At 43.6% G+C, this 20927-nt stretch overlaps 1 protein-coding gene across 4 annotated transcripts in view; it reads left to right on the forward strand.

Annotated features, from left to right (window-relative positions):
* OS9 (OS9 endoplasmic reticulum lectin) overlaps positions 1 to 13011 on the forward strand; it is a 171891-nt gene extending 158880 nt beyond the window's left edge. For all 4 annotated transcript variants that reach the window (XM_069230849.1, XM_069230851.1, XM_069230848.1 and 1 more), the window contains 3 exons: positions 5330 to 5497; positions 6848 to 6960; positions 11783 to 13011. In XM_069230849.1, coding sequence (XP_069086950.1) covers positions 5330 to 5497; positions 6848 to 6960; positions 11783 to 11923 — 422 coding nt within the window. In that variant the 3' untranslated portion in view covers positions 11924 to 13011. The remainder of the gene's footprint in view (positions 1 to 5329; positions 5498 to 6847; positions 6961 to 11782) is intronic.
* The last annotated feature ends 7916 nt before the right edge of the window (positions 13012 to 20927 follow it).

The raw sequence follows: 20927 nt of genomic DNA on the forward strand, positions 1-20927 counted from the left end.
TCACAGTGGGGAAAACTGGATCTCTTCGCCACAGACAGCAATGCCAAATACCAGTTTTACGCCAGTGGATACCCACTCCCGGGGTCGTGAGGGAATGCCCTTTAGATGCAATGGTCTGGGATTTATGCATACTCTTTTCCCCCTTCCCACTGATCCCCAAAGTCCTCAACAAGATGAAGGCAGAGAACTGTCACCTTATTCTCATCGCTCCCAAGTAGCCCAGGCAGCACTGGTACACAGAACTCATTCTCATGTCCAAAACCAAACTGATAGGCCTTCCAAAGATTTGAGCACTCTTGTCGATGAACCAGGGCCAAATATTACACCCAGAACCAGCATCTCTGCATTTACATGCATGGCTCCTGAATTATATTAATTTAGAGAATTGAACATCACTCAAGAATGCAGAGACATCCTATCTAAAGCGAGAGCAGACAGCACAAATAAGACGTGCATGTGAAAATGGAAGCAATTCTGTTTCTGGTGTCATCAAAATGATTTGCACCCTTTTAAAGCCTCTGCTGAACAGGTTTTGCCAAATGCAGCCTTGCACGTGCTTCTGTAAAAATCCACATGGCAGCAATTTCGAGTTACAGGCAATCTGCAGGAACTCTATTGATGTTCCTAGACTCACTAAGCAATTCATGAAGGGCTTGTTCAGAGCTTTTCCACCAGTACAACCCCCCCTCCCCCCCCACCCCCCCCCAACCACCTCCCAGAATGGCATCTTAATGTGGACCTCTCTCAATTGATGAAGCCTCCGTTCAACTAAAGTTCCTCACATGGAAAGTCGCTCTGTTACACGCATTCACGTCTACCAGATGGGTTAGTGAAATTCAAGCCTTCACTACACAAGAACCTTTCCTACATTTCAAAGATGAGTTTGTACTTCTCAGAATAAACCCAAAGTTCATTCCAAAGGTTTTTTTCTCAATTTTATCTCAATAAACCGACAATTCTGAGAACATTTCTTCCCAATCCATCCACACCAGCTGAAAGGACTCTCCACACGTTGGACAATAAACAATGCCTCAAATGTTACCTTCATCGTACCAAACATACTCACAAGACTGATCAACTGATAGTCTCATATGGGCAAAAACCATCATGAGACTGCCGGGACTGTAGCTACAATAGCTTGATGGATTTCAGCAACAATTCAGTTTTGCCACTGCAAAGCAAGCAAACCTCTAACAAGAAGAGCTAAAGCACACTCAACAAGAACAGATCCACTTCTGCTGCTCTGTTTGCAGGCACATGACTGAAGAAGATATGCAGTGTTGCGACATGAAAGAGCACCATTTATTCACACAGCACTGCTGCCTCGAATCAACGCAGTACAGCGACGCAGCAGTGGAATAAGCTGTGTTACACCATCTATTCCAATAAGGTGAGCCTCTTTCAGTAGAGGTGTTCTACTCATATTAATTTTAAAAGCTTATCAGATTACTGTATAGATACCTATTTTATTGTACTAAACAGGTTTTGGTTTCCTTTATCTAAAGGTATTATATTATATATGAATGCTTGAGATTTATTTCTATGCTTTTATATATATATATATATATATATATATATATATATCTCTCTCTCTGAAGAAACCGATTGAGTATTTTTTTTATTTTTATTGTAATCTGTTACCCACCATCCTCTAAAGGTACTCAAGTTACCTACAATTCTGCTTGCTATTCTGATTCAAGCATGTGCATCTATGAAAGATCCAATACTGGATAAGGTAAGAAAATGAGTTACTTACCTGTAACTGCAGTTATCCAGTATATAGGTTCACATGAGACCCACCCTCCTCCCCTGAGAGGCTCCCCTTATGACTAAGGATAGCATTCTAACCTGTGCTCGAAAATTTGAGGGACTCAGCCTCTCTTGGGGGTGTTCTAGAGGGTGCCAGCACTTGATTGGTCATTGTTCAAGATTGGTCCTTTATTTTTAAAAAGGACATAGATAGGCTAGTAAACTGATAGCCTCGTGCCATTATTGCATATGATAGTTTACATACTGCTATAACATAGTACCACTGGACTCCCACTTCGACGACAGGGAATGATTCAAGCATGTGAATCTGTGAAAGATACAAATACTGGATAACAGGAGTTACAGGTAAGTAACTTATTTATTTACTACGGACCTAAAGGAGTCAAAACGGGTGTAAATGTACTCCGGCCCAGGCTTGTTGTAAGTCAGATACCACATGGCCAATCACAAGTACTGCAACAGATTCTCAGAGCAAACCAGCTTTGGCAATGCCAATTGGTCACAGCAATCTGAGATATATATTGGCGTTGTCATTGGTATTGGTTTTTTTTAGCCATTGAGGAAATGGAGCATTCCCGGTCAAGATGGTTGCAGGATCTTTAAATCAGGGCATGTCAGAATGTCCCGAACAGCCACAATAGTGCAGGATCGCAGCCCCCAACCAGCAGTGCACGGCACAGCCGATCCAGCTCCGTATGGGATGGGATCAGCACTGTCATCAGGTGCCATAGCCAAGGGAACAGGGGTCGGTGAAAGCTGCGCTCAACACCGGACCAAATGAGCAGGCACTGTGCAGTGTGGCAGTGCTGCGAATTTCTTGTAGGTCCGTGGGGATCACAATGTTGGATTGTGGCGAGCAACGGAAGTCAGACCGCAAGAAGCAATGCGTGCCATATATCCCCTAGAGGTAATTGGCGAGAAGTGAACCTGAGGGCTGGAGATTAATTTGTGCGAGATCTGTTTGACTACCCTCATAAAGAACTAAAAAAGTAGTTCATAAACTACCTTGCAAATGTGCACTCCAAAATGGTTAATAAAAAGTTAGGCGGTGCTATCGGGGACGGCTAAACACCAGAAGAGCCATGATGCATGCATGCCTTTAAAAATGAGGAGTATGACAAATGGAGTGACGATGGTGCCAGCCAATGGGAAGCCTATGAGCGGGCTGAAGCCCAAAGCAATAGATCTCTCTCTCTCTAGACAGCCAATGCGCGCCGTCTAAAGCCGAGACCTAAAAATGGAGGTATGTAAATAAAATAACACCCCATGGGAGCTAATATTTAAAAAAAATCAATTATTTCAACATGTGATTGTGAGTGCATGATTGTTAAATTATATATAATTATTAAATAATTTGTTTATTTTAATAGTTAACAAAACTAATTAAAACATTACATTTAAAAAAAAAAGTTTTAAAAATGAAACTAAACAACACAATATTTTAACAAAATATACTACATATTGAATACAAATAAAAATGTTAGTGTGGGTGAGATTTTAATTAATGTGTTAACATTTATACATTAATGTAATTTACATTATAAACAAATAATTTGACTAACATGCTGCACATTTTTATTTTATTAGTTGTAGGTTAAAACGAAATATTTAAAATTAGTTTACATTATATCTTACTTTTTTTTAATTTTTTTTAAGAACAGTAAACATTAATCATTTTCCCTGTACTTTCCCCAAAGGGAAAGGTCGGCAATGGTGGCAGAGATCGCAACCTACGTTTTGTATAGTAACTAATGGTAACTTTACATTCAGAAGGCTTGTTGTAAGAGGCTGTGCCCCCTGATTTGACAGGGTGGAGACTGTTTGCAATGATGAATAGAAAAAAAGTGTAGATACCGAGCGGTATAGTAGTAAATATACATGTGAGTAAAAAAAACAAGCATTTATTTACCTTTAACAGGCCCTTATGGCTTAATGACTTAACTAACGATTTTCATAAAACAGAAAATGGTTGTATCAGAAACAATCCTGTGCCCAATGCATTACAAAGTTTCCATTCTTTCTTTTCAGAGCATTATTAAAGTAAATTTACAGTTTCCTTTTAGTACAAGTTGGTAGTTCCCCTGCAAGCAGTTAATGCTTATCACTAGAGACCGCACTCGTTCTTAGATCAAGCATAGTAGCGCGCAAGCACTGTTTTTCCGACATTTTGGTATCAATGTGCTCTTTTAACCACGCCCACCTCACAGCCATCACTTTCACTCATTCGTGTGCTTGCCTTTCAAAAATCCTTTGTTATAATTAGTAAATGTTTTGTTTGTCCCTCCTTTGGGCAGTCTTGTTACCGCTTTGGCCATCGACCTGTTACATAAATAATTGCACATTTGCCAATATGTTTGGCTGTGAGCAAACTTCTTTTTCTTTTTTTGTGTCTCCTTTGTTCTCACGCTCATGGCGGGCGAGGTGCTTTGAATTGTCTCGCTTATCTCAACTGTCTTACTTTACATTTTCAATTTATGTGGCAAGAAAAGTCCATTTAGGAATTTACAACGCTATAACTCGAGCAAAAGTGAGACCCGTTGCATTGCAAATGCTTGTTGAAGCTTATGTCCTAAATGGGTCCCTTGTGAGCTGAAAAGGGCATCTCTTCTAGTCATACACCCTGCAAGAAATCAAATTTAAAATTGGTTTTGCTAATGCCCAGAGGTCTCCATTTGGTCCATTTCATAAGTAACCATGATGTAATTGACCCTGAAATGCTGATTACTCAGTTATAATGTGAACATAGCATCTACAAATCATGCTGTTTATTGCAAACAGCTTTGTAAAAATAAAGCGGTTCTTCAAATCCATTCTCGTTGTGTTTCAGACTACCAGATTTTCATTTGAACCACGCTGCTTCCCTTTAATTTTTTTTCCTAATATCTCTCCACTACCAAAACAGTCCTTGAACAGCGTTAAATCTTAAGTATTATGTTTTTCTATGCTTTGAGAGGCTCGTGATTTTTTTTTATGGCTTAGAATTCTAATATTAAGATTAAATGTACTTCTCAACGTGTCTGATGAGTTTATGCACAATAGTCCGTGTTGTAGAAAGGCTAACTTCAGAATTCATTCCACAAAAGGGAGACAAAGAATTGGTCAGCATCCACCCTTGCTGAATTTTGTGTAGCCGCTTGTTTGGAGTGCAGCCTATGCTCGCTTGAGGACTGTGTCCTACCATGGTGTTTTTAGAAATTAGGACTCAATAGCATCATCTCTATACAGTATCCGGTTCAGAGTTATCAACTGTGACTTTTTTGTGTCAGCTGTTTTTTCTACCACTAAGTGCTGTAGTTGATTGTGAAGGTCCCAAACTGCCCTCATTCCTGTGAGGAGACATGTCATCATCTTGTTGAATAAAGAAAAGTAATACAGTTCCTAGAGGGTTAGTTTGAACAAGATTTGCAATGTCATGATACTTAACCCTCCCTTCCCTCGTTGCATTGTTATGTTGATGAAGTTGGTTTTCATCCATTGTCCTTGCTATGATTCAAGTTATGGGTGTAGCATGTTAGACCTGGACAAAGTATGGCCATCTCATCAATATCTGTTGCTGCAGATGAAGACTCAGATGCCCGCGTCAAAGTCCGGGTAACGAAGGTGAAGCCCGGCAGCCGTCTACAGAAGGAGATGAAAGTTCGCGAGATGAGCCATGAAAACCCACAGCTCAGACACATTGAAAACGTGGTGAAAGACCTGCTAGAGAAGGAAGGACTCAAGGCAGAAGGTACCCACATTCTCTGGTGCAGGCCCCTCACCTCCCTTTGGGGTCTGCTTGAACTGAGAACTAAAATAAAATAGCTGCGCCTTCATGCTTTTTGGGGTGCTGTGGCAGTGGCTGAATAAGAAACAACACACACATGCTGAGCATCTTCATTCACTTGGCTTGCTTTGCTTGCTACTGCGGTTGTGGTGGCCTTTCCTGGTACAATTTCTTACTTCTGGACTAGTCTGGTGAATGTGTTAGTTTCGTGTAACATGCGCTGTACATTCCAGGTTCTAGCACAGAGTGGGAGTTTAGCACAGGAAGCAAATTTGACATACCTAGTTCTACCTATCTTTTGAGAATATCAACAAAGGTTGTTCCACTTGCTTTTACTTGTCAGTAGTTACCCCAAGGTGAAGCTGGACAGTATGTGGTAAAACTTTGTATAACCCACAGGCATTCTCTCACTGAGTTGTCACAGCTGTTTGGTGGCATACCCTCTTCTTCATAGGACCCAGGTTGCCATTGTTCTGCCCATTATTTCAGTAGCCATATGATTTGGCGGTCTTCCATCCTTTGTTTTCAAGTTCTCACATTTGGTGCCCTAATAGCCTCTCTCAATGTAAGCACCATGGCTTTAAGGGACATGGAGTGATAGCAGATTTAGTCACTTTTAAGTTATTGTTGGGTGATGGCAGTGGTGAGCAGCGTGGAAAGGTGTAACAGGTGGGCAGTAGGAAAAGCTGGAACACTGCAGCGTTTCAGAGGCTGGCTGGCACTTCAGTGTACTGTGGAAGTATGTCAGTAACAAGCCTTGTGAGAAGCCTGCACTGAGGGAAGGATTAAAAATGCCATCTATGGCCCTTAAGTTGGCACTTGATGCAGCTGAAGAGCCAACACTGGTGGACAGTGTGAGGAACTCGCACAGGTGATCATGTGCAAAGTTAGTGGCCTGTGTGGAAAGCTGGTGGGTATGGTAAGGAGCTATATGTAATATACCTGCAGGGTTGTCTGGCTGCCCCGGGGCTCAAAGTATGCCTTAGAGTTACTGCTAGTATTTTCCAGCAAATCAAGGGAGGCAAGCTTTTCCATATTCAACCAAAAAGACTTCTGATATGTCAGTGGGTTTTCTTTTTTTTTTAACGCAGACCTTGCAAGTAAATGCTTTTTCTCTTTTGTCATTCTGCAAAGGCCATCCTTGGCCAGTCAAATGTTTTCACCTCATTTAGACATTACGCTGACAGGTTCCCACTTATTTTTTTCATGCTAAATCCATGGCTACCGATCTCCACTTTATAGGTCTTATTACACTGCATTGATGCTTATTACACTAACCTTAGTCTGTCTTCTCTCTCTTTCGGCGACATGCAGGGAAAATCGAAATCAAGATTCTAACAACAGGGGCATTTAATGATGATGACGAGACACACTGGCTGTCAGAGGAGGACACCAAAAGCTTGAAAGACATCTTTTTTAATATTTTGGTAAGCATGCTTTAAACAAATCTTAATATTGTTTTTGTCAACAGCATCTTGTGACAGCAGCCAGTCCAGGGCCTGGAAATTGATTTCACATATGCTAGTTCACAAGCCAATTAATCAGAGGAAGATTAGTCCACATTAGACATGTGTGATGTCTGGCCACAAGCTATATCATCTTTCGACACATTCGCTTTTTTTTTTTTAGATTACTAGCTTCTGTAAGCTGACACACAAACTAGATGTGAACATTTCAGAGGTTGATTGAGCGTGAATTTTATTTTTCAGTTGGAGAAAGATCAGTAAAATCACATAGTTCTCAATGTTGGTATATATAGGTCTCTGCTCTTAGGTTAGACAATATGCTTTTTGACCTATCTGGATACAAATAATGGTTCTGAATGACCAAAGAGAGTATTACAGAAGTTTGCATAACTACATCGCAACAAGGAGGTGAGATCGTCGGGAATATATTTCATAAACAAGTATCCTGGTTTCGTAGCACTCCCAGGATGTCCTAACGTCCATGTAAAATCATATAGAAAGTAACAGCTTTTGGTAACTAGATGTCAAGATTGTAAGATTGCCCCCAGAGGTCTGACTTTTCTGAGCCCAAATGCTTCTCCCACAATTTTAGGATTAAGATAGCATGCAGACTAGGACCCGAATTTATGGGATCCGTGGGACTAGTAGTTGCTGCTGGCGGAGAGGTCTTATATCACAAGCTGCCTGGCCTTTTGTGAGGCTCCATGATAGTGACCACTTATGTTGGGCACGCTTTTCTGCCTGACTCGCCTATCGGTATTGTCGGACCATCACTAGTTAGTACAGCCATAAGGCTTTATTCATACCTAATTGACTACCCTGCTGTCCAGACTTTTCCTGAAAGAACCCGTCACTAAAATTCCTTCTAATGCATAGCCTTTTGTAAGAGTCTTCCCGCAGTCTTGGGCGGCTCTTGATATATCCAGGGTGTGGTCTGCAGGTGCTCTAATCCTTCTTGACAGATGTGTGTTTATGGTGAGACATTCTTAATCCTCTCCTGTGTGGAGTAATCTGGGGGTGTATTGCACATATTGGGATCTGAAACTCCATCCTGAGTAAATCACTTTGTGTAAGCCTTCTGTAAAGTGATACCGCTTTCTTCGGGTTTACAGGAATCAAGGAGATTTAAGTAGAGCAGTGTCTTGAGAAACCAAGCGAGTCCACTAGTAAATGGCTGCTTGAAGTGGATTGTTTCACCACAGTCTCAGAGCCCTGCCTCACTGTCTGGAGCCCTGCTGGGAGCAGACTGTCTGGGACCCTGTTGGAAGCGGGCTTACTAGGGCCCTGCTGGGAGCGGTCTGTCTGTATGTCTGGTGGCCCATCTAGTGGCTTGGCTAGTGCTCTACTCAACACCTCTTTACTGACTTTTCTGCATCTCCACTCTGCTGCTACTTCTGTGCTGTTCACTCCAGTCTTCCTCATTGTCCTTCCTCTAGTGTCTGTGATGGACCACCATTCAAATAGTGTTCCCAGTGTCCACTGTAAGCATGCAGAATCCAGCTATCATTGTCAGTCCATGAACTATAGTCCTATTCCTTTAACAATTGATAAAATCTGTGGACCTGGATCACATGCAGTGGACTGCTGTACCTGCAGCAGTTTGACCCACTACAGGGAGGTGTACTATAATCTGCTGTAGTGGGCTATTCCAGCAATTGAAGACCCACTCCAGCCTTTTAGCAAGGGATCAGGCCTTTAATGGGTGGTATAATCTACTATGGTGGGCTTTAAGGCTATTGTACCATCCCACCCGATGAGGACTGAATGTTCTAATTGGAAAAAAAGCCTCCTAGGAAATGCAGGGGGATTACATCCCCTCGCACCTCTGTGACTTTAGAGATTTCAGAGCTTTTACTGTGTATCTGGCTGTTACCGATACCTCCACACTCAGCAGGAGCTGTGAAAGTGGGTAACAATTATCCCTTTACTCCTTGGGCTCTCCTAAACTTTCATCATTTGACAGAGCCGATGAAGATGGAAGCTGAGCAGAATTCACACCACTCTCCTTCCGAGGCTCCAGTGACACTGTAAGCATCAGGAGTGGGGGGCTGTTGTTTGCTCTCCTACACAGGCTCTGCCTCTCTTTCCCCTGCCTAATCCTCATGTTCTGGAGAGGCAGGGAAATAGAGAGGCTGTGGATTCGGATATTGCAGTATTGCACAGGGGGCCTAGACCAGCTTGAATAGTCTGCTCCTGCTCTATTGTCTTCAGTGGAGCTCTCAACATTCAAATGTTATGATGTTTACAGAGTATGAAACCATGTTTTAGGCCCCAGCTGCTGGCAACGGCCTGTAACAAGGGAGAGGTTCTTTAACAACCTGTACAGCATGAGGATAAAAGGACTGCAATGCTTCATTCCATGGTCTGAGAGCAGGGTGTTGTAAATAAAAAAAGGAGAAAAAAACAAATCTTGAAATGCTGGAGACAAAGGTCTATACAAGTCCAGCTGGCACTAAGCTAACTCCAGGTTGCTCATTAGAGCGCTCAGTTTTCCATTGCTGTAATATAGCCTTTTATCCCATTGTCGTAGGCTATACTGGACATTAGAGACCCGCTCTAGTGTTTTAGGCCAGAGGCAAGAGCCTATAACAAGAGACTGGGAGTTTAGTGGCCAGTGTGGTCTGCTATGGCAGGCTTTAAGGCTGTTAGAATATTCCGTTCCATGGTGTTTGCGTGTTCTAATTTAAAAAGTAAAATGGCTTTCTGGGAGTCTTATGGGTTTTAAAACCGCGCTGATACGCGTTGGAGCATTTGTGCCATAGCAGTTGTGGTGCACTTTTAGCAAGTGCTGCTGTGTGCAGTGCCACGGCAGTAGCTGTCCACCGTGGACAGCAGGAGTGCGAAGGGAGGGTGAAGTCAGATCTCCGTCTGCTCTGCCAGGCTTCTTCCCTTCTTGTGGTAGAGCAGAGGGAACTCTGGAGCCGAGGGGAATTCACCCCTCCATGCTGATATGGCTCCACTGACACTGTGAACCACAGGGGGAGGAAGCCTTGTTGCCTTTACTCTTCTCCAGTCGCTTCCTCTCTCATTCCACTCTGTAATTCACGTATGAAGGTGTGGATTAGGCCTTTGAAACAGCGGGCCCATAGTGGGTTTGTATCCTGCTCATTGTCATCCAGTGTTCCATCAACAATAAGAACAGACTGTGAGTCACGCGGCAACAGGATTTGCAATCCTTGAATGGAATTGGTGGAGGTGGCCAGGAAGAAAAAGCAAGTAAATGGCAATGCGAGAAGACGAATATGGCAAGGTACGTTTTCTGCTGGTAATAGCTTGCACACGAAGGGAGCAAATACAAATTCTCCGGGAACAAGTTTGAAAGCTGGCAGAGGGGTATGTTCATTAAAATCAAAACTGGTTTGTGTTTTAATTTATTTAAGAGGAGCATCATGTGGTGAAGATGTGCATGCCTGTAAGAAGATTTGAAGTGCTGTACAGCCTCAAGGAGTTTTACGGATATTGAGAGGTCAGCAGCATAGACGGAGCTGCACACGTCGGTACTTGAGTGGACTAGTGCTTACATCTTCGTCTGTCATCTTAAAATAGAATAAACTGGTATACTTTAAAAGGCCTTTTTGTAAAGAGCAGATTTAACTTTTTGGCACTTTGCCCCCACACTGGACATTAGCATACAACAGAAATGCACAAATTACATGGTGACAAGTAAAGAAGATGCGATCGAAGGCAGTTCACCTAGCCTGGACTAAAGTGAGAGACAAGGTTGGCCGGAGATAAAAATTAGGAACTCTTTGGCTGTGTAGCTGTAAAACATCTCTAGTCTGTGTTCAGTAGGCCAGTGTTCCCCAAACCCTGGGCCGCGGACCGGTGCCTGTCCGCGGATCAATCGGCACCGGGCCGCCCGAGGTCTTCAAATCTTGAAGGCATGTTTAAATACAATTAAATTAAAATTATTAAATCAAAACAAGCGGGCCACGGAAAAATTATCAAACATTTACCGGTCCGCGGCGATAAAAAGGTTGGGATTCACTGCAGTAGGCGACTGCAAGATCGGTGGACATCCTAGGCCAGTGATGCTTTCAGATCTGCGTGCCACTGGTATACTGGAAGCTGGCAACGTTTTTGATTGGTACTTTAGTGAATGTAAAGACTGAAAAATGCTGGGAACCAAGTCAATCTCTGGATGCCTTGCAGGCCATCCCAGAATGGCCCGGATTAACATATCGAAATAAAGTAAGATCACACCTTTAGAAACCTACAGAACCTGATTAAGCTGAAACTTCAAAGAACATGAACTACTATTCTTATAGAAGGACAGAAAAATAAAGAAGTGCTCCCACAGAGAGATTTTGTTGAAATAGAAAATAAAAGGTGGAGTTGAGATTCCATTTACAATGTTTTGTGTTTATATTATGCAGTTTATTATATATTTATTAGCACCTATGCAAAAGTGTATATTCTATTTTTTTTTTATATCTGTAGAGCATCTAAATTGCTTCATAATTTTAAAAGCTGCAAGATAGGAAATGATTTCTGAATGAATCCAAAAATGCAAATAGATGAATTAGAAAGCATATTCACTTGTAGTCATCTTTCAGTCTTATAATCGGGTCAGTGGTGTCCCACAAATTATACAAAAGTGGACCCACTCCGTGAAATGCCGCAACATATACATATAAAGAAGATAACATTTTCTGAATACATGTTCTCAAAATATACAATTGGTAAATGTGCAAAGTAGTTAACAGACCTCTATTGTATGTTGTGATCCATTCACAAACCTTCCCCTCCACTGACTAAGCAGGGTTTTTGTGTTCCTCCACAGATACATGGGACAGAAGAAGTTCACAAGGAGAAGAAGCGGCAGCAACAACTCGAGGAAAATTACCGGTTTGTTTGGGATCACAAGGCAGACAATGCCAAAAAGTCAGGTAGCAACACAGACTCTGACGAACTAGATTTCTGAGTAGGACAACAAAATCCCGTAAAGTTTAAAAAAAAAAAAAAAAAAAAAAAACGAGACATTGTCCCATTGACTTCCTTATATTCTGTCCAAGTCTGAACGGATCTCCAAGTGTACAGTACCTGCAGAATGACTCTACCGGCGTTTTTCGTGCAATAGCCCTGTTCAGTGAAGTGGGAATTTGTGACTTTTCTACACTGTTGATGAGATAAATCCTTAGTTTAGCTCAGTGTGCAGTTTGCCTGGGTGTGAGCTTGTTGCAAGATAGAAAAATCAAGTTTTAGCAAAATCTGCTTTCTGTTTGTCTGCGGGTGATTGGTGTGTGCGTTTGTGTCTGAATTGATGGCGCGTAGTTAGGCAAGGAGGACCTTCGGTCCTTGTTGTGATCTATGTTGGCAGAACTGTATGCTTGCATTGCAATAGTTGAAAAAGTAGATTTGCACTGGACATGAACAATTCTGTAGAAAAAAGCAGCCCCAGAATAGTTAATACACGTTCTAATACAAAATATTTGAAATTCCCCTACGCGTAACCCACCTTGACTTCCTCAAATTGAGGACTGTCTTTGTATGTTCCAAAGGTAGGTCACTAATTTGTCAGTGTGACATACTAATATCCGACAAATTAAGATACGATGAGCAACCCCCTTTGGTAGATGCCATTCAGAAGAACGCGATTCCAATACCAAAAAAACCAGAGATTCAGTCTTCCTTTTCCTTCAAAAGTACCGACATTGGACTATAGTAAACATTCCAGGGAAGTGCCAGAAGCGAGTGCTCCATGGAACAACTTAAGAGGTAGCCTTCTTGCAACTCAATAAGAGATGTGAACAGTAGCAGGATTGTCAACAAATGGAGGGTGATACAAGAAAGGAAGGCAGATGCAGCTCGGATGCAAAGAGGTTTTGTAATTAGCCACCATTTCGAGTGCTCTCTGGGAGGCCTGCCTCTCCTTATTCATCCTGTGCTTCAGAACGTTGTTAGTATGGTCTGTTGAAGAGCTGAACACGAGTTATTGCATTATTTCCAACTATGCATTGCAATTATGAACTGATGCAAAAGATTTAAATAAACGTGTGATTTGATTTCTCAGTTGTGTTTCTGTCTCTTATTTCCAAGGGGTTAGGGGAAGGGGGAGAGGGGAGGGGTGGGGCGTTTTGCTTTTTGATGCATTGTGTACATCTGTGGTGCTTCCACTTGCTGCTCAAAACGCGAGTTTCAGCATTTAAGCTGGCACCATGGGACCACTTGCATTCAAATACTTTTACACCAAAGTATAAATGAAACCTCTCACATTTGGGTGAACAGGGATTCTTTGTAGCTGAGGATAGTGTAGACAATGAGACAAACAATGCGGGTGGATCTTGTATCTGGCTGTGATGCATTGGAAGTTATTCCCTTGTATAGCCACCGTGTCAAGTGCTAATGTTCTCCTATTAAAACAATGAATAAGAAACCCTCAGGGAATGATTTATCACTCTGTCTTTATGTCTCAGCGTAATTGACTCTATTGTAACTTGAAGATTTTAGAAAGCCATGCAATTCGGAAACTTCTTTCTTGACTCTGACCCCAAAGCCTGGAGAACATTCTGATCACAGTTTCGTTTTTTCCTCTGACCCAAGGAGTCCTTTGGAGACTATTCGATTAGAAATGTCCTCCTTGCCTCTGACCTTGGAGCTCAGTTCTTGCTCTTGTAATGTTATTTTGTACTTAAATATTACTCTTATTTCCCAAATATAACACACACCACAAGATGTATGGACTGTGGAACGGGGCTCCTCGCACTTCATTTCAAAAGGAAGGACATCTTGGGCTTCTGGGTGCTGCCTTGGGTCCTGTTCAGTTTAACTCTGACCGGTAAGTCTTGCAAGCGGGTTCCTTCCTGTGAAAAGTGATCCTGGAGGTTGCATACATTGAGTAGATTGGGGCACGTCGATCTTTCAGCATCTTTACAAAGGTAGGTTATTCAGCTCGCAGTTCCACTTCCCAACCCAGACTTTTTAATCTGCCACGAAGTTGTAGTGGACACTCTAGTACCAGCTCCACAGCCAGTGCCACAAGATGTGTTCCAACTTTCCTGGCCCCCGCCGCTGTCCCCAACTGACATCAGAGCTTTAACCGGGGCAGTACTAGTATTCTTTACGAAATGTACAGCACATTTGGACCCCGCTTCTGCACCAAATTCTTCACTGAAAGCTTTGAAAACAATTCTGCTTTTGGCCCTGGTGCCGGTTTTACTCTCGTCACCATCAGTGCCAGCTTCTGATTTTCTAGTGATCTGACATATTTTCTGAGGACTCTATCTAGCCTTTTCAGGTCCAGGTGGATGAGTCAACAGTTGTTGAAAGAAGCTGCTTACAAACTCCTTCCTTGTGATGAATACTAAGGCAAATGTCCAATTCAAAAGTTCCGATTCAAATGTCATGTATGATATATCACAATGACAGTAGTGAGGTGAGCTACCTTCTCCCTCTCTTGAGCACCAATACAGAAGACTATTTGGCCCTCGAAAATCCTAGTGGCCGAAAGATGTTGCTTGATGTGAACTTGGTCTACTCTTCGGTGCTTCTCACTGAGAGAAGTGGCTTTGTTTACTTCAGTTCTGTGCAAGCTGTGGAAGTGTTTTGAGCTGCCCTTGCCATAGCAGAAGCCAAATCATATTTCCTCTTGGCAGTTCTCTAGCCGACCTCCTCTGGCACAACCTGTGTTACTATTAAAAAATGCATTCTAGACAGTGGCCTGGGATAAACTGGCTTTCACAGTCATTGCCCCGCTCTGGGGCTCTGAAATTCTTGATGACAGACCAGTCTCCTCAGAGCCTAGTGGTAAAGTCATCCTCATCTTCCAATCAGTTGTGATTATTTTCCCACCTCCCTATCGGATAGAGTTGAAAAGATTGAAGCCATGGATAAGAGGCCTTTTTCAGGGAGCCTGGTTCTACATTCAACTGAGACTGTTCTTTTGGCCTGATATTACCATATCTGGTGGGCGTTTGTTCCTCATCTTCCTGACCACCTTCTGGATTTTGCAGGAGTGGTGCTTCATAGGCAGGATGCAGCAAACCAAAGAAGTACTAAAATATGGACCTGGTCTATTGGATCTTCCGTCACCATCTGCTGCCTCACATAGATGTGTGCCACTTGATTTTTGGAGATGCCCAAGCATTTCTAAGGGGCATGCCCTTTGATCACATCCTCCTTTTTGTGATAAGTCAAGCTCTACACAAACCACTATTAACAAGGATGGGCATGGGTCGAACATTGGGCTGTGCTTCCCAGACACATCTGTTCCATCAGCAGTATTGCAAATTCTGGTGTTACTTCTGGGACATGCCCTTTCACAGACCTGAGCTTCTCTGCCTGTTCAGCGACACAATACGATTTTTTTCCGACTTTGCAGAGGGCACAATGCTTCTCAGGGATGTAGAGGTCAGCAGCAGTCCTTTTCCTTTTCTCCAGCACCTCTAGCTAAGCTGCTTTAGTGTATCCTTGAATGAACACGTGGCCCACAGGGGAAGAGTGTGCTTTGACTTTGAACAATGTCAGAACATCACTAAGGATTGATACTGTCAGTATTTCCTTGTTCCCAAGGAGGATGGGGGCCTCTACCCCATTGTCTACCTTCACGTTCTGGAGCTCTTCCTTCACACATAAAAGTTCAATATGCTGTCCCTAGCTTAGCTGTTACTAGCTTTGAAGGATGGCGACTGGATGCTGTCCCTTGTCTTGCAGGATGTGTACTTGCACATACAGATGCTGCAGTCACACAGAAAGTACCTGCTGATTGTGGTAGGCTAAATTTATCTTTGTGTTTTCATGAAAGGTATATAGGTGGTGGTGTATCTTTGCAGGGCAGGGCTTTCTGTGTTCCCGTACCTTGATAATTCACTGCAGAAGGTGTTGCACCACCTGCAATTCACGATCTCCTGCTTTTTGACCTAAATGTTTTCTGTCAATCTCTCTAAGTCGCGCACTCTGCCCTCCAGGTGACTGTTTATCAAAGTAGATTTGGATACTATCCCTCAAAGCCTTTCCACCTCTGCAGCAGTTTCAGGGTATTTAGACTATGATCCAGATGTTTCATAGGGGAGCTTTTCTTCCGACCTTGACAGCCCTTTGTCTTCTGGTCCTTTGTTTTACTTCTTACTCAACTCAAAATTTGACATAACAAATGTATCAGAGGCAATACAGAATAAGATTAAGCAACCTACCACATCTAGCACAGTTGTTTTAGAGTGGACATGTCACAAAACTACAAAAAAATGAGAAGGCATCGAAGCAGTTATAAGGCCCCGATGTCAAGGTGATAAGAGACTGGGCAGATGTAAACACAGTGGCATATAAACCTAAGACTAATGGGTTTGTTGGAGAAGGACGAAAGAAGAAATCAGCCTTCCTTCCTCAAGTAATGAGGGTTGAAGGCGAAAATCCTTTTCTTGGCTAAGTTGAATCTACTGAAGGAGGGGCAAATTGCATGTTGCTGATCATAAAAGATCTGCATGACTTGCTAGAGTGGGGAAAAATAAAAAGCCACTGATTCATGAAGTATGGGCATACAAATTACTATAGGGGTTAATCAGTCAAATGTTCCTGGAAAAAGTCTGATGGACCATAAAGACACATTCACAAACACAAAGGAAGCTACAATTGAGAACCAGAAAGGAATACTTTTGAACACTATATCGGATTCAACAGCAATTGCTTTGAGTCAATGCATCCCAACCGTTTTTCTGTCTTAAATTTTCCTGAACGCCAACATTGCAAGTTTGCCTCCCAAAGCATACCCCCCCCCAAGTTCCATCTCCCTTTTCCTTACCCCCACCAGTATTAGTTAACCTAGTAAGCTCATTATTTCTTCCTGACTATTTTATACATTTGTGGCCCACAAGATTCAGGGCCTTCCTGGGTTGTCTGGGAAAGGAATTAACCTTTACCCTACATACTATGGGAAGATGGGACAAGGTAAGTCGAATAGAGAGAACAACAATATGTGTGATGGTTACTCAATCTGCCTACAGACTCGTACCTGTTTGAATCCTCTTGGGCACCAGATAGGATCCGGAAATTATACCAGCTCTCCCACTCCGTTACATGGCTCCACGGTTCTGGGCTTCACCCCATACATATCAGAGAACAGCACAAAATGTCACACTGGTATGCTGACGTCAGTTCCCCATACCTTTTTCAAAACCATTAGAGACAGAGATGAAGTTGACGAGATTGATATAATGAGCAGTGCATGCACAAAGACAGGGACCTTATTAACAAACACAGGACCATTCCGCAGAATGGTAAAGTGTGATCAGTGAGGATTCTCCAGGTGGATAAAGTATCCTCCAGAATGATTGTTACCCAGGGTATTGAATTTGCTCTTCTGATGGATACTTCTACCTGCATATTTCTCATCTGTTGAATTACTACCAAAGCAATTCCCCCTAGGTGGGAGGTCTGAGGAAACAATCAAATGAGAACTCTTCCAGCACTTATCTGGCAATCTGTGCTTCTCTGTGAACTTCAGAATCCAGACAATACCTGGTAAAACTGTGCATTGACAGCTATGTTGCCACATGACAGATGTCCAAAAATCAGCACTCACCAAGAAAGTGCCAAAGAGGCAGCCTTAACGTTGGTGTAGCAGGCTTTGATTCCTTCAATGGACACTTTCTTAGAACTATGGTAGCCCAGGAAAAATTGGTTATCCACCCAAAACTCACAGGTCGATGCGGCATACAGCAAGTTCACAATGTTCACAGGGGCCACTTGCTGGCGTGACATATTATGGGCCCAGACATACCTGAAGGAGTCAGGGTGCTTGCTGCCTCTGTGTTCTGTGGATGGAACCATCCACCCTTCTCAGCACTTTCACCTGGGTGACAGTTATAGCACCTCGAGCTATAGTTCCCCCTCGAGGCACAGCAGACCTGCAGCCAGAACTCACATGGGGTCAGACCCGCTCGTTGCCAATGTTGTGTCATGGGCCCTGGGCCCACATGCCACGCACATAAGGCATGCAAACATTTATTGGCAGTCTCATCTGACTGGTGACGCCTGTAATGGATGGCTATGGGGTTGAGTGTAGAAGCCAGCCCTCACAGAGTGGCTGGTGGAAACACTAGAACGTGTCCAGCAGGACACTACACCACCTTCTTCAGGCACTCCTCCGCCAGCAGTTTGTGTCCCCACTCAGCTAACATGGTGCTTCCTTCTTCTGAACACCTGAGCCCTGGCCCTAGTAGATCCATTAAAAACTACTAGCTAGCCAATCCCAGTGAGTCCCCTTTTCACAGTCTGTCCACTCCGTGTTTCCCTCCATCCATTTAGGGGTGCTTTTTGGCTTCCATCTCTCCTCTAATTCTTTGTTTTCTCATAAGGGTGGAGAAGTAGCACCACCTTAATTATGGCACACCTGCCTGGCCCGGCAAATAGAGCAATAGAGGCAAATACCATAAGATATGGGGCGCTGCAGCGTGCAGTAATTAGCGTGTCTTTGCTGGATGAGCAACGGTCAAGCAAACACAAATATTCCTGCAAGCGTGGAGGTTGCTGAGCAAATACCAAAGGTAAGCTTATTGTGCTATGTATTAGTTGTGTTGGGCTAAAAATGTTAATTAGAGATATTAGGAGATCTTGGGCTGTTAAAAGACAAGGTAGTCTAAATTTGAAAAGGGATGTTTTCCTCTACCAGTTTGACCATCTAGTCTGTTAATGCTAGTTGCCTGCTGGGTCGATATTGTCACACCCTCCAGGATTCAGTTGCTTAAATCCTCCCAGGTCTGCCCTGAAGACCTTTATTTTATACTGACCCAGACCATTCAGGATGGTTGTGACACTGCCAAATGTATGATCCTCTGCATGATTGACACCATAGACTCCCTCATGTAAGAGATTGGAATAGTGTTGCTATTCTTTGCCATGCCTGGCTGCTATCCATAGGCATTTGGGGCAATGTCTATTCCTCCCTTATGGACTTGCCTTTTGACAGGACCTGTCTTTTTGGAGACAAGGCAGACTCTGCTCTTGAGTGCTTCAAGAAGAGCAAGACCAAAGTGTCCTCCTTGAGCCTGTCTGTTCCACCACGCCAACTGCATCAATTTTTATTGTTTTGCATTTTTATATAGTGCATGCTCGACCTAAAGGTACTGGAACACATTACATTACAGAAGGCCACATTCATTTTGTTTTTGTTTTTTGCCAAAGAAGGATGGAGGTCTTTGTGCTACTGTAGACCTGTGCCCTCTCAACACACTCCTCCAGCATGACAAATTTAATATGATCGCCCTGACCCAGGTCTTCTTTGCCTTCAACCCTAGAGACTGGATAGTGGTGTTTGAACTAGAGGATGCATATTCCCATATACCCATCCTGAAGTCTCACACGCAATACCTGCTGTTCTTGGTGGGACACAAGCATTTTCAGTTTGCTGTGCGCCCCTTTGGTTTCACTAGTGCCCCTCGGGTGTCCATGAAAGTGATGGTGGTGGTGGCAGCACATTTTTCAGAGGTGAGGTGTCCCGGACTTCTCCTACCTCGATGACTGGCTGTTGATTCCAAGTTTGTCCCAGGCAGCCGTAAACCACTTCCAGACTTCGGTGACCCTCTTCTCATCTTTGGGGCACACTATCAGCATGCCGAAGTCATGTCTGACTCCTTCTCCAATGCTCCCCTTCATCTGAGCAATTATGGACATGGTTCGGTTTTGTGCCTTTCCCCTGGAAAGAAGAGCCCAGGATATTCAAACTTTGATCCAGATCATTCAGCTTCTGTCTTAGATTTCATTGAGGTCGACTCTGAGGCTATGGCTCCTGCCTCCTGCTGGTCAAGCACGCTAGGCAACATATTCAGGCTCTGCAGTGGGATCTGAAGTCTCAGTTGGCACAACATCAAGGGGACCTCTCCAACCATGTCCAGGTTTCAGAGGATACTAAGAACAATATGAAGTAGTGGTTGCTGGACCACTTCTGAGTCTGTGGCAATCCCTCTCTTAACCTCACCTAGAGCAGACAGTGTAAAGTCATATCTGAGTTTGGGCGGCCACCTTCGAGAGATGCAAATCTGAATACTCTGGTCTCTGATGGATCGCTGGCTACAAACCAGCTTCCTGGGGCTGAGGGCCCTCCACTTGGTGTTGAAAGCCTCCTTCCGTCAATGAAGTGGAGGCTGGTACAGATGCATAAAGACAACACTAATGCCATGAGGTATTGCAATAATGAGGGCAGAGTGGGGTCCTGGGTGCTGTACCAGGAGACACTATGCTTCTGGAAATTGCTAGACCATCAAGTGATGTTCCTGGTGGTGAACCACCTAGCAGGATCTTTGAAGACCATGACGGATGAGCTCAGCCTTCAAATCCAATGGATCACGAGTGGCAGTTGCACCCGGAGATGGCGCAAGGGCTCTTACTCCACTGCTGAGAAAGTGCAATGTCAACAGTTCTGTGTGTTGGAGTTTCTAAGGCGTCTCTTGCACTGAGATGGGTTCCACCTCAGGTTTGGACTCTGGACTCCTGTATCCCTTCCTGCTGATACCTCTTCTGGCAAGAGTTCTGAAAAAGATGAGGACCAACTGGGCCCAAGTCATCCTAGTGGCCCCAGATTGGGCACAGAGAGCATGGTATCCAGAACTTCTGGGCATGAACATCTGTCCTTTGATCAGGCTGCCCCCTCTGGGAGGATCTGCAGTTGCAGCAAAGGGCCAGGCTTCTGTACCCGGACCTTCTCATCCTTCACTTTCGTGCTTGGAGATTGACTGGTGTCAGCTGAACACCTTTGACCTTCCTACAGAGCTGGTTGATGTGATCTTGGCAGCAATGCGCCCGCCACAAAGACAGTATACGCCTGTCATTGGGACAAATGTATGACTTGTTGCGGCACACACAAAACAAAATGACCCCCACCATGCCCCGAAATGGTTATTTGACGTTATATTTGTTTTGTCCCTCGCCCAGTAAGACTCTGCTTTGGGCACAGTTGAAGAGTACCTTTTTTGAAGGCATATGACATCTGTTTTCTC

The sequence above is a fragment of the Pleurodeles waltl genome, chromosome 4_2 (assembly GCF_031143425.1).
Source record: "Pleurodeles waltl isolate 20211129_DDA chromosome 4_2, aPleWal1.hap1.20221129, whole genome shotgun sequence".
NCBI lineage: Eukaryota > Metazoa > Chordata > Amphibia > Caudata > Salamandridae > Pleurodeles > Pleurodeles waltl.